General features: G+C 39.7%; 1 protein-coding gene across 10 annotated transcripts in view; it reads right to left on the reverse strand.

Annotated features, from left to right (window-relative positions):
• The window catches only part of LRRC7 (leucine rich repeat containing 7), a 216,376-nt gene that overhangs the window by 30,954 nt on the left and 170,279 nt on the right, over positions 1-15,143 (reverse strand). For 7 of the 10 annotated variants that reach the window (XM_080406612.1, XM_080406609.1, XM_080406606.1 and 4 more), the window contains 4 exons: positions 14,693-14,792; positions 13,847-13,971; positions 8,348-8,548; positions 23-134 (listed from right to left, as the gene is read on the reverse strand). In XM_080406612.1, the coding sequence (XP_080262738.1) occupies positions 23-134; positions 8,348-8,548; positions 13,847-13,971; positions 14,693-14,792 (538 nt within the window). Of the gene's footprint in view, positions 1-22; positions 135-2,060; positions 2,184-8,347; positions 8,549-13,846; positions 13,972-14,692; positions 14,793-15,143 lie in introns of those variants that run through there. The other 3 variants (XM_080406608.1, XM_080406611.1, XR_013931086.1) reach the window with 3 other exon arrangements.

Below are 15,143 nucleotides of genomic sequence, written 5' to 3' on the forward strand. Positions count from 1 at the left end.
AGGTTGTAAGTCAGGTTAGTACCTTTCTTCTCTTTACCCAGAAGAACAAGTTTGGGTGGGTACAACGGAGTCTCTGGCATGGAAGGACGAAGTTCCCCTATCCTCATCTCACTGGCAGGATGTCCAAAGGCATCCTGAGGAATATAATAATGTAGCGTAAACATGGGAAACAGAATCCACTTCAAACTGCAACGAACAAACATTTCACAGCCTCCTTTTCATGAATGTGACAACACACCAAAAGCCCACCAAACGGGTAGTGTCTAATCACGCTGGTTTGTCAGCTGAAGATTCTAATTAGTCCTACATAAATACTTGTAAAAATTATGGTGATGTGTTCATTCTGAAAATGTGGACAAAACAGATGGAACTTGCGAGATACATTAAGGCCACATAAACATTTTTGATGAAGTAAAGGTCACAAAAATGCAAGCTACCAGCAGAAATAAATAAAAATTTAGAATAAATAATTACTTCTTATTTCAGGAGTAAGTACTCCTCATCCATTTATTCGTGGCACAAGTCCTTCCACAGATTCAACTGTCCCTATAGCTATATTTAGTTAAAATGACTTTGTCTCTGAAGAGTTTTTTGCTAAATTAAAATGATTTGGATTTCATAAACTTCTCATTGAGAGTTCAGCAAATCTTGACTCTCAAAGACTGCCCTGCACAGCTGTTTCTCTCTTCTAGCCAGCCACAGGATACATACTGAATATAACATGAGTTAAAAAGTGGAAAGAAAGTAAGATATGGTCTTAGGAAGGGATATTTTAAAATAGGACATTTACATTAGGCTCATAGGATGCTAGCAGGGAATGAAGACACAAACAGGGAACCCGCAGCATTTCTTATCCCTGGAAGGCAGTTCAGAATGAGAAAGACGCTGACCTGAAGACAGGTGCCTTGGGGAGACAGGGTAGGAGATGAGACCCTTACTGGAGGAACAACGCTGGTAACCCTGCCCTCAGCAGGGGACTTAAGGACCTTGAGGGAGCCCAAGGAATGAGTGATATGGGAGACCCACTTTGTGGGTGTTGGTGCACGGGCTCAGGGGAATGTCATGGAAAGGGAGCTGGCGGAGACGGGCACAGCAACACTGGGAAGTTGTGCCAATGCCGATCAAGATCCTTGTGGGGAGGCATATGAGAAACATGCATCATCTCGGAAGCAAGAGGATGAGCTGTGAACTCATAAAAAGGACGTAAGTTGGAGAAGGAGAGTATCTAGTAAAAAAGAGGAAGTTTTGAGAGATATTAGGAGAAAAATCAATAATTAGTAGTATAAATGAGGAAGGAAATAGTTAGGAGAAATTTAGGAGGGAGACACAATGGAGACACTATGAGGATCTCTGTACCCTGACATTTTGCTGTTAAAGGTACTCCAGTGATTTTGTAGAATGAAGTCAATAAAGAGATGTAATATTTAGAGAAACAATTTAAAATGAAGTACCAAACTGAAAACCACATTATTAAAATAAAAAATGCTACAGTATTTTAAAAATATACTTGCTTTTACTCGTAAGGAGAAAACTTTCAGAGGTTTACTCTCCAATAACTATTTTTCGTAGTAACAGTTCAAACAGAGATTTGTAGAAGCATTTGCCACGCAATTTATCCTTGAAGAATATAATTATATTTGCACAATAGGTATTTTAATCCTTTTGCATTTGGTATTTCCTGGAGGTAGTACCATACCAAAACAGCAAAGAACAGGTACCTTCACAGCCCATTTAATTAACCCCCTCAGTGCTAACATTTAAACAAATACAGCTACATAGTGATTCTTATATGGTGTAACGTATTCAGACTTTAAAATACTTTCACATGCAGAGATCCCTTGTTGCGTATGGTATTTCTTATGTAACAGTAACGATGTACATACAACTTAAAGCTAAAAATAGTGCAACAGTATTTTTCCAGTGCAAAACAATAATTTTCTAGTGTGATGCAAAAACTTATGCAAAACCATTTTTTTGAGAAATAAAAAAGTGCATAGCATTCGCAGAGTGTGAAATTCTCCACCTTTGAAGCATGGTGCACATTAAATTTCTTGTTGTACCTCTAAGCTTTTTGTATGCTTTTCTTCCTCCTTCCTATCTGAGATTTCCAGAGTCAATTTATGAGTGTTGTCTGTATCAAACAGGTGGCTCTTTTGGAATTCTTTATTTTCTCTGTCTTGAACCTAGAATCCCAATATTGTGCCATGAAACTTCCAGAAGTTATAAGCTTAAATTAAAACTACCTGCTGTAAGATAGGAAGAATGAGCAGTCCCATTTTTGACATAATGATGAACACAGGTTTTTATTTCAGGTACATTATTTTTTATGAAGTTTTCTATGTTATTTTCTTTTTAGCCCCTAGTCCAGCTATTCAAACAAAAATCAATACTGTTTTGAGAGAACTAGTTTGGCATTCGTGAATATGCCACGAAAGTGAAATGCATTGTAAAACCCCAAAATAATATTTCATTTAATTCTACTTTGTTTAAGAGGACATTTCTTCTTACAAGTCCAAGAACAAAAAGGTCACTAATGGAAAAAAAAAAAAAAGAAAAAAGAAAAAAGTATTATTAATAGGACCGATTGCAAGAACAAAGGGAAGAGATAAATGCAATTGTGTTGTGTCAGAACCTACTCCTCAGGGCTAACCAGCGAAAGATACAGGTATAAGACAGAAAAATATGGTGAGCTGTTTCCCACGAGAAAATACATGGTAAACCCCATTAAAATACCTGGGAAAGAGAAATATCACCAATTATTCATGCTGACAACACAAGAACATTAAATTACAATCTGGAGAGATGGAATTATCAAAATAATCTATCTCTTAGGCTCTGCTTGCAAAGAACGCAAGACCTCCCAACAGAGCAGACCAGGGCTCTGGGCAGACACAGCATGTGCAAGGCTGAGGAACGCAGGACCATTGATGGTGGATCTATTCCAGAGGAACAATTAAATATACGTAGAGGGTTGGAAGCACTTCTAAACTGGAAAAGGCCAGGTCAATCTGAACAATGACAAGCTAGCTATAAATAAATGGAGAAGCAAAGAAATAAACCGATTAAGGCAAATGTTACTCAGTCCAGATTTTACTAAAACTTTAAAGAAAAAATAAAGGAGATCACAGAAAGTGCAGAGCAAATGCAACCAGACAGCTATCAGAACACCCCCAGATACAAGCAAGACTAACTGAGGCACAGGCTTCTTCCTTGAGAATCAGTTAGTGGTGAGGTTTTGTAAGAAAGCCTTGCTGAGCCCCTTACCCGCGTTACAGTCTCTGCACAGAAAATGGCAGTACTTCCATCTCTCAGCCCTGTGTGTCAATACTTTCAAAATCCCACTAAATAGTCTGATGTAAACAAAATTCAGGCACCAATACAGGAATGCACTGAGAGTCACCCCAAAACAAGGGATTACCCAGAAGAAAGCAGTGGAGGATCTTCCACCTACTCCTAAATCTTTCCCACTTTTCTGGCTGCAGTGGCAGCTTCCAGAAAGGCCAGTTTCAGTAGCCACTAGATCTGAAGATTGTGCCCAGTAGGATGTTAACAGAAGATACAGCTGAGGCAATGGAAGGAAAACTTATGAACGTTGATATGGAATCTGAAAGTGGGATAATGAAGGAACCCCAACACACTTTCTACCTACAGACGTGATACAGCAGCCAGCACAATATTACGGCACTGATGCAATGAGCTCTCACCTTTCCAGCTCCAGCAGGCAGTCTCAGGCATAAGACAGAGCTTTAAAAGGACACGTACATGAGGAACGGTCTGGGGCAGAGGTAGTTTTTGGGACTCCACATGGAAAGACATAACAGGTCCTGGAAATCATCTGCAGGTAGGGCATGATTGGTTCTGCTAGGCGTCTCTTTGCCTTGCAGTCCGGTGGACCGGCAAGCAGATGGAGGAATGCACATGTTAACCTTGCTTATTCAGGTGATCAAAAATACAGCCAAGGGGATGCTGTATTTCTGACTGGAACTACCTATCATCACAGAAGTCAGAGATGCCCCATCTACAAAGTTTTCAGCATGAAAACTTCCAGTTCCAGTAGTGTAACCTCATTTGGCTAAGCCTGTTAGCTGACAAGCTCAGGATTCCACAAAGATAAACCACAGATGCTTATCTGACCAGTCTTCAGAGAATGGAGACCTAACATCATCCCCAATTACAAACCATGGAGAGGCTCTGTACATGGCCTTCAGCATGAGGACAGAAGTGTCAGTACTGCCCTGAGTTACAGCACCCCGATATGTGAACTGCACTCTCTGTGCTCTCCCATGTCTGGAGGAAACAAGCTTCTGTTGCTCTCTATCTAGATGGAAATGCACCCAAATTGCAGGCATCTCACCGAGGTTGCTGCCAATAGAGAGAGACTGAGGCCTTTTGCAAAAAAGCCCCTTCATGGTCCATCAAACATAAACCGAGTCTGCACGTCCTGTGTATACAAGCTTGTACCGTGCCATGTCCAGACATGTAATGCTGCACCTCCTGAGTCCTCATGCAGGCAGGGACAGACAGAGCAGGAGCCTCAGGGGGTCAAGTGATGCCTCAAACTGGTTTCATGTAAGGTAGGCTTTATCTTGGAGACAGCCCTAAATAACATCCCTCCAACCCAGACACCTAGATAAGAGCCAGGCAGAAGTCCAAGTAACTCAAAATGAACATTTAGATATTTTGATATCCTATCTGAGGAAAGGTCTCTTGTGGAGTCAGACCTCCAGATGAGTAAATCACTACCTCCTTTCTGCTTTGACAAGAAGGCACCAAGGTCATAACCTCAGTAAAGATCTTTTGTGCCATGAAGAAACCAAAAAACTCTATAATGAAGGTAGTTCTCACTCCTGGTAAAATATAGGTAATCCTGTTGCAAAGAGCTCATCAAGGCATAAGCTTAAAGCAGATACAAAACAAAACTCATTAGCATGTATTCTTCTCCCAATCAAGAGAGACTGTCACTGTGTATCTCACTAGTGGAAAAGAGCTCCCACGATAGACACATCAGCTCAGTCAACTGAAGCCAGGCGTCTTAGGGGAAATAAAAGTGTGTACATCTTCCTGGAAAGGCAAGATGACCATCTAAAGACAGTCTCAAACGTTCACCAAAAACAAAACAAAAAGAACATTCTCCTCTACCCCCACCCACCCAAAAAAAGCCACAACCCAAACCCACAAAGTAACCAAGTCAGAAGTTAAAAGGTTGAAGTCTTATTTTGACTAAGACAAGATGAAGCTCTCGGAAGATCTAGTACAGCTGAGGCAGTATTTTTCTAGCTGTTAGCACTGGTGTCTGCATCAGATCACTGAAGAATGACAATCTCTCCTGTTCAACAGTATCAATGAAACTTCTAGGAATTAACACAAAAGGATGGAATGCTGAAGGTTGGACTAGAAAAGACTTAAGACTTTTCTTTTTTAATCTAAATTTGAGGGTTATATAAAAGTATTTCTGGTTTATTTCTCAACCTATACATATCAAGAATATAAACTATAAGGATCTTAATTGCTGATTTGTGGCATTTCTCATTGTTTCTCATGGAAAGGCTACACAACACACTAAGCTATCTCAGATTTCTTTTTGTCCAAAATGCACATCTTTCAGAACGACTTAGGGCAATGAAGAGGTTTATTTTAATTGATGATTAATTAAGAAATTGTTTGCTTGTTATAAATGAAGGTGGAGAATGATACAGGGGATTTGAAATGTAGCTTGTTACTCATTTCCAGTGCTCCATTTAATTATTCTAAATAGAATCAGTTTTGTGAAGAGACATGTGTAAACTAATTGCAAGAAAACCTAAAAGAGATCAGGAAAGAAAGCAGCTTATCTGTCCTCTAAGGATGAAAAAGTGAGCATTGCACCTGAAATTAAATTACCTTGTTATTGGAAACTGCCTTCAGTCTAAATCTATATCAGAACACATCTGCAATTTCAAACTGTATTTTAACTTGAGGCTTGAGATCATGTCTCCTAATTATCTGAAAAGCAAATGGAGCTTAATTATGTTCTATTTAATATGTTACAACTGAAATCATGTTAATATTATTCACAAAATCACATTTTTTCTACAGTTTCCCATACCTTATCTTCATGCAGAAAGCCAGAGAGAGGAAAATGTATACATCATCCTGCTTTGCAGCCATAAAATCTTCCCAGTGTCATTGTTTGTATGAACAACAAGAACACTTTTTCCTTTTCTTTAGTTGATGAGATAGTTGTGTTACTAGTCTTGACTAAGTAGTAGGAAAATTAAAATCTGAAAAAGTTCCACCATCTTCACTATTACGTAATAGAAGATGAAAACCATCTTCACTGATAAGATGTAAAGTCATGGACTCACATCGGTTCCTTGTGGTACAAAATCAACGAGGAAATTGTAATCACATTATTTAATTGCACTTCAGAACTACTGCAGTGTCTTCAGCAATTCAACTATTTTTGTAGAATGCTTTTAATGTTAATTACTCATGCAATTAACAGTTCAGGTACATTCATGGAAAAACTGGGTATGATTATTTTTCTGTTGCAAAAGTAAATGCATTTTTATCAAAGAACGAAATGTAAGAATGAGATCTGTCTTCACCTCTTTCTATATTAGAACACAGTATATGGTCACACAAGCATTTCAGAGCAACTATAGTATTTTAATGTGTTGCTGCCATTTAGCCTTTCCTTGCACCTCTGTAACAGAGGCTTCACTGGGCTCTGACATGACTCTGCCGTGGCTCAGTTAACTGGGATGTCAACATTTTGGTTTAACAACTTAACATTTAGTTTAACAGCAACTAAACCAGTACAGCCACCGATTTCTGAAGTCTGCATCACCAAGCGCAGCCACAAAGATCACCAAACATCTGATGTCTTTGTCAGACAACACTGATTCAAATTCCAGATAGATAATATGCGTGTTTGCAGCAGGCACAGAAACCCACAGAAACCACAGAAAGCTATTAAGAGTATTCAAGGTCAAAAGCTAGATGATACAAAATAAATTATATGTATTCAGCAACAACAGCAGAATATGTCAATACTCATGCCACAAGACGTAAGTTGGTTCAAAGGCCAGACTTACACAGCAAGAAAGAATTTAATGAGTAAAAAGGAATAATGGTGGAATTTAAGAGTTCAAATTTAGATAAAAGCATCAATGATTCAACGCAAGTATTTTAGTTCAAAGTACTAATGAAAACTGTGCCTAGATTTGAAGAAAGTCTTCTGAAGCCATCTTAAAAAGAAATACGTTGGCAGTTTTTTTTTTAAGAAATGAAAATGCTTAACTGTAAATAAAACACACAATACTGACAGAGCAGCTACAGTAACTGCTGAATATTTAAGAACAGCCAATTTGTGTTAAGGATATGGAAAACTGAGGAAGAAAAATTCATGCACACACAACTAGCCAGAGACTGGGATATTCCAAGGACAATGAATTCATCATAACGTTTGAATAACAAAGGAGTGAAAAGATAATATAGCAATTTTTTCCCTCATTTATTTCTTTCCAACATTAAGACTTCATAAACATTTTCAAGAATGCTGATATTCTTGTAGAGCTGTCCAAGCTTATAAACTCTTAGTACACACTGCCAGGCTAAGAGATTTCCTTTCTTTAAAAATTGTGCCTGCACAAAGTAAGTAGTTAGTGTGAATGTTAATGGGTAGCTGCCCTCTGAGATCAAGCTTCAGCAATGTTAACAGCTTTGCACAAGACTGCACTATTTAGGAATTCACCTTTCAGTGACTGTATTCACGTTAGGATACAAGACTGTTACTATGCATACTGATCCATTTCTGGCAAACATATTAAGGGCTAGATTCTGCAACTCACTGTAAGTTGCTGTTCAGTACCTGATCTGAAGTTCCCTTCAGCTGGAGAAGCACCCCTGCTAACTTCATTAAGTTTTGACAAGGCTATCTACTACATGTAATGTGACTAGAAGAAGCAGAAGCTAATGGCATAGTAGGGTCAGACAGAACAAACTGATTTGTCTTTAACAAATTTGATGCAGAAATACATTTACTTAAGTCTGAGATGTAAATCCTGATCAGGTCCATTCTCCTGCTAATATGCAAGTCTCTCCTATCATTAAAATTTAGAAGAGTGCCTGTACATACCAATACCAAAATTCAGATCTAGGTAGATTTAGAACCAAAACTTAAATCTGACAAACTCAGTAATATTGGGAAAAACAGCAACTCAATATAAAACTAAATTAGCTTTATGGAATGGAACTAAAAACTATTAGGTATGAAGTTCACAGCAGATGCAGAATATCATTTGATGGAGTTATGTTAAAACCCCATCCTAAACTCTTGAGAGGAACAACGATCCTTTTACATTACCTCCACTGAAATCTCCTTTGGTGCCATGGGCCACTTGTGCTCATACTTTTCTTTCACAGTTTGTTCACTGTTCGCAGTTGGTGTTGCGTTCTCAGGCCGTACTCCATGGCTTGTTTTGCCCACCAGATTTTGAACTGATTTTACCATATTCTTTAAATCCTCCGGGTATGGAGTGGGATAACGTTTTAGATTTATTTCAACCTGAACATTCATAAAAAGAATTAAAGCACAAATACAAAATGAAAACAGCATGCAAACTAAAACCATGGTTACAGTACTATGGCTAAGTGCAAATTCCTCGAATTTTTAATTAATCTATTTGAGGTAATGTGTTACATATAGCTACCTTGAATTTTTGGACTGAAATTTGCTCTCAATTACCCTGTGTCAATCTATAATGGAATTTCAGTGACGTAAATAGTGGATGGGAATGGTTCCCTATAAGCCTATCTTTTACCCTGTGAGAGCATTTTATTTTAATTCTACGCTTTGTTTGAGAGTACTGGCATACGAAAGCACACTTTTTCAAAACAATACTGGTGTAAATGCAGAATTAATTTAGCTATGTTCAGTGTACTGAATTAATCTGAATTATCTATGGCAGCTGAGGGCAGAATCTGATCCACTGGGAGCTATTTGCTCTTTAAGATGTATAACATACATACATGCACTCAAGTGTGTCTTATCCTTTTCTTATAAAAAAACAAACCACAAAAGCAGACTCAAATCACTACAGAAAAGTCACCCTAAGTCACATCGAACAGTACTTTCACTGATGGACAGACCTACAGATTTTCTAGAAATATTTTAAGTTTATAATTTTTATCACTCAGAAGTAGAGAAACGTGGTATTTCCCACATCCAAAGCAATCCTAATTCGAAGGCAATTTTACAAAATCTCAGGGTTGAACGAAAAGGGAAGAGTGGCTGAGAGGGCTCATGGATGACATCACCCCCTATCATCTGGCAAGACATTATGCTATCAGCAAATTGCTCTGAGGAGGTGGTGCAGCAAATGACCCGTCAGGAATGACGCAAGCAGGAAAGACAACAGACATGGTGCTGAGCTCTCCTTATACCTCCCGCACTGTGTTACGGACGTACTTTGTCTGCTGAACGTCACACCACATTATGAGAAGATACAGGAAACTGAAGTGTGCATCCAAAACAAGCAGCACCTCAGCCAGGCTGCTTGGGCTGTGCAGAGGGTGGGCAGCTTCTCGGTTGCCCCTTGAGCCTAGCCTGCACCAGGCACTGCCCTCCCAGCACAGGGTCCTCTCCTCCACCTCCCTGCTCCATCCCTGCCGCCCTCCCTGCTCCATCCTTCCTGGTGCGAACCTGCCCTGCCTCCACCGCCTTTGTCTTGCTGCTGCCCAAGCACCAAACCTGGGATCCCCAAGGTGAAGCAGACCGTGGGCCCCGGGGAGTGGCCAGCCCGCTGCTGAGCGCACGAACAGCCACCAAGTGCAGCCACCTGAAGGGCAGAGGGTGCTGGCTGAGCCCACCTCTCCCTTTGGGCCTGAGTTTGAAGGATTTTACTGCGTTTTCACCTCAAAGGAGTAAAGTTACAGCTCCCAGTGCAAGCTGTGTGGCTCAGGATAACTGTCCCCAATTATGAGGCTGTAAAATTTGAAATTACTGCACATCTACCATGTGGTAAGTATTTGGAAGCATTTGCCACAAAGAAGTTTTTATCTCATTGTGTACGTGAGGTAAGCAAAGGGAGCTTATTTTTAATAGCTCACTACCATAGCTGTTGGACTTTAAATTCCTAACAAGTAGGAAAAATGAATTTTGGATTCAAATGAATATGGTCTGTTGATAGGAATAGTTTAGAAGTAAAAGCATGATTGGTTTGGAAAATAAAACTACATGAAATACTACCATACAATTCTGAACCACAATAGAATAAACATTACGGATAATAGATTCTGACATGACTTTAACATAAAAACGTTAAAATGTATAACTGATGTCATATGTTAATAAAAAATTTCAACAGAAAAAATAAATTAAGAGTCTGTAAAGCATTACTAAAGCTCTGGTTGATTTACGGTTGAAAGAAATCATATTTAGATGTGGCCTAATTAGGCAATTGCTTTTTTCACAAAGTTCAGACCATTATTTAAATGTAAGGTCTACAGACAAACACAGCTAAAAGCCAAGTCATAGAGCAAATCCTCAATAAGTACTAGTCAAGGAAAGATTCACTGGAAGATTTTCATGAGATAGACAAATCACAGACAGGGATTTCAGCAAGCATTTCATATCACCGTGAGTATTAATATTAAACAGTAAAAATACTGGCAGCTGTGGTAGGTGACATCCACGGGAATGCAGGTATTTCCATCACTGATTTAGACTTATTACAGAGGAAATCTGTACTCCCTGTCAATACAGTTCTTGTAAGTTTAACACTACATCAAAAGTAGCATGACCCTGAAAAGAGAATTTTCCAAGTTCAAAATTCTTAATGGAAGAAATCTATTTTAACATACAGTTGGCTGAGACTTCAGTTTTAACTATAATATAGAAAGTGAAAATTATGTATGTTTTTATAGAACGTTACCAATGTCTGTGGCTACTGCCTATTGATAATTTAAGTTAACCTCCAAATTCATCCCATAAAGGTCTGGTGAAACTGCTGAAACTGCTAAAACTGTTACAACCTCCCTATTGTAACACACATGGATGGAGTGACACATAATTCCATAGTTTTCTAAAGGTTCCAGCAATTAGCTTCTAGTTCATGCACATGCATCTAAACACAGGCTGGTGAACAGTTCAGTCAAGTAATTCTTGACAACACTTCCACTGTCATTCATGTATATATAGATATATTGGCATTACTGGGAAAGAGCACGGACATTCCAGAAGGATGTAAAAAGGCATTTCTATCTTACTAACAGGAATTGAACGTGAGTTCATTTTTTCATGATTTGGGCAGAAAGGCTTTTTTCCATGATAGGGAACACCTCCCCCCGCCCCCCCCATAGGAAATCTTTTGCTTTCACAACCTGGCAAGATTTCCTTGGTTTGAACAGTATTCTTCTACTTTCAGTTTTTACAAACTACAAGTATTTATGGGTATCTGGTGTATAAACAGCGAGATATGAGAGAGGAGAGATGCTCTCTTCAAGGTACACAGATGAGATGAAATATCTGATCAGCTACCAGCTCCCTGCTTAGCTTTTCATTTAATAATTCTTCTCTATATAAGCAACAGCTATAGCGTCAGTTGCAAGATTCAGTGTTTTGGTCTGATGTGAAGATGTTAGGATCATTATTAAGCTAGAAGAGGGTAGATTTAGATTAGATATTATGAAGAAACCCTTCCCTGTGAGGGCGGCGAGGCGCTGGCCCAGGCTGCCCGGAGCAGCTGTGGGTGCCCCATCCCTGGCAGGGCTCAAGGCCAGGCTGGACGGGGCTGGGAGCAGCCTGGGCTGGGGGGAGGGGGCCCTGCCCGTGGTGGGGGGTGGGACTGGGTGGTCTCAAAGGTCCTTTCCAACACAAACCATTCCATGATTCTGTGATTATGGAGGAAAGGAACATTAAATTGTATATGGGAATAAAGGAATCTCACGCAGAAACAGACTCACACGCTATAACATTATCTTCTACCCACTCTCTATGGATGGGAGGGAGAACAGGTAAGTAGGAACTCCAGGAAACATATTTTAGTGTTGGACAACTAAGGAGCAGTGCTACAGAGGATAAAGACTGTCTTGACCTTCAGATGACCAAGCCAAAACATTACAGAGGTGCAGCCCTGTGGGACAAGGATCACCCATGTGTGACAACCCACTCCTTCCGCTGGCAGAGCGACGGGCTGCAGGCTGCCCTGCTCACCGGCCGCTGCAACTGGGCTGAGACTGCAGCTGACCAGTGCACGCCGCTGGGAACGCAAACCCTGCTCCACAGACCCCGGCTTTGGCACAGCTGCCAGGGATGAGCAAACAGCCCGGGTAAGAAGCACTGCAACCACAGCATCCACTGCACCCTGAGCAGCGCTAGTACGGAGCGCCAGGGCCTGGGATCACACCACGCAGAGACACTTGCGCGCAGCATGGGCACAAGCCAGCTATTTTTGTTAAGTGCTATTTCTAGGAAACCTGAAAATGTGGTACTGTGTCTGGTTGTGTTTGCCTCGCCGCTTCCCATACAGCAGGTGGCAGCATCTGAACTGAAGTACAGCAAGAGCATTCGGTGCATCAAGGATTTTTTTCTACAATAGTTTACTCAAAGGAAACATTTGTTTCAGTCATTCACTGTGTTCTGAAACATATTAAAACCGAAATGGCTATCTAAGTGGTAAAATTAATATATTATATTTCAATATTTAAAATAATGATTGCACATAACAAACCACAATTAAATTCTTCTATGATCTTAGAAATTGGTATCTATTTCTCCGTTAATATTTCAATTGTTTTGTATATTCGGACAGCCATAGTACCCACAGTTAATATTCTGATAAGAACTGGTGGAACAATTTAAAACTCTCCCAGATGCTCTGTTTTCCATATAGGACCCATAAACCATCAATTCATCTGGAGTAAAATTTCAGTTTAATCTATTTATTGTGAGGCAAAGGCTGCTTTCTGACTTCATTTTCTGTTTTACTAAAGCAGCAGAGTCCATCAATTCTGGTTACAAGAGTTGGGAAAAATACTAAAAAGAAAAATCAAAAATTTCCAAGAAGATCTAAATGGAATGCTAAATACCTATTAATAATCGTACTGCTAATTCAAAAAGTAAAATATGATTTAAATCTTTTCATATGATTTTTCTCTCTGGCAATACATTTTAGGCGAGGTATCCTACCAGTTAAAAATTTGCAGTGTTTAATTGTTTGATCTGGCATAATGAATTTATATTATTCAAGAAATTTTTGTGCCATGTAAACACAGATAGTCCTGACAATATCCTTCTAACAATGTAACCGATCAAGGGCTCAACTGAAAACTCTGGAATTGTATTAATTTTGGATAACTGGTGGAAGATATTCACGTTTTGATATTAATTTTTGGTAGGTTGCAAAACTGTCGAGAAACACCCTCTCCAATGCACATTCCTGCATAACTCCATGAGGCTGCAAAGCTCTCCTTGACATCTACTTTCAGAGGAATATGGAATCCCCTACGTGATCTAAATATTTCTAAAGAACTAGGTGGCTGGACATTAATTCTAAGTCTCCCAATATTTTGTGTTAGTTTTGTCTTTGTGACGAAACACTGTCACAGTAGGAACTCGACATTAGGGTTATGGGCCTGAACTGACTTACAAAATCAGTTTTACTGTCTAGACAACAGTAACAAAAGCAGAAGTCGGTAAGGTGTACTTCAGAGAGAACAGGTATGCTCTTCTTCCTCAACTGCTGTACTTGAAACATGGTGACGAATACTTACTGGGTATTTAGAACACAGAAATAGTTCCAAGATCTGTAAACTGACCCTGGCCATAATATGTGAGTACCAGAATAAATCAAATAGAACTTACCTTAACTTTCCCTGCATTTTCCTCCTCTTCCTTTTTTTCTTCAAATTCAAAGGCAACAGTCATACGTTGCTGTCTCTGCTCCTCCCATAAAGTAGGGTTAAAACTATCACTGTCTGACTGGAAGTCTACAGTTAAATTGCAAACAGCAATGCACAAGAACAAGTAATTAGTGCACTCAGCAAAAGACTGGAAATTATCTAAAAAGACATGTTCTAGTTAATCCTGTAATTTTGGGTTATTGTTTTAAAACTGCTGAGGGGGACAACGAAAGCAGGAACTGATAAACAATTATGAACAGAGTTTAATATCAAAACTGAAACGAGTGTGATGGGAAGCAACAGGGTTTTGCGGCAGACGTGGAGCAGAGGGGCAGTACACAAGCTAACTTAACACAGTGATATGAGAAGCCAAACCCTCAATTCTGCGAGGCTCAGAGCTCTGACCCACACATATCTAGGAGGTGGCTCACCCCCCAGCTCTCTCAGGCAGGTCCCAAGTCTCTGCAGGTTGAGCTGGCTCAGGCCAACAGCCTGTCTGCACAGCATGCTGCAAGGCATACTCTAGAATTTCTGTCCCATGAACACTCAATTCCCCGATTCAAATTGTTTATACAAAGCCATTCTTCTGAAAATAAAAGTGTTCAAGAAAATGTAAATCTGATGGCCTGAGAATAATGGATTTGTAAACAAGATTCCTTTGGGTATGACAAAATACGCACGGTTATGTGTGCACCACTGGCTTTACATGTCAGAAGAGCCACTCGCACACAGGACCACATCTGAAACCCCTTCCTCTCCCTCCCTCTGTTTTTTCCTGCCTTTGTAGGAACTGCTGATGCCATTTTACCTTCATCACTGCGGGGTTGCTGGGGAAACATGTAGTTAGTCAGTACTCTCTGCTTTGTTTCTGGGTGAGCCTCAGTTTGCAGTGGAATGAGAGCCTTGGACTGCACAGGAAAGGCAAAACAAAGAACTGTTAACTCAGAGCACGTGTGTTGACTGAGATGGGATTTTAGCATTTGATAAACAGAAAATACAAGATTAATTAAAATTCCGTATGAAAACAGACTTCTCTATGCACTAAAATAAGTATTATCTAGTGGAAATGCCTCCTCTCCCATTCCTCATTTCTGTAATTCCTACCAGGATCAACAGAATAGCACTAAATGTCAGAAATACTGACTGCATGTTCAGAGTCATACCGGTGAGGAAGCTAAAGGATCAGCAGAACAGAGCTGCAACTACACAGCTAAAACACCCACGTTATGGCTGTGATCTATTTTAAGCTAGGGCTAATG

This window comes from Falco punctatus (genome assembly GCF_963210335.1).
Source record: "Falco punctatus genome assembly, chromosome: 11".
Taxonomy (NCBI): Eukaryota; Metazoa; Chordata; class Aves; order Falconiformes; family Falconidae; genus Falco; species Falco punctatus.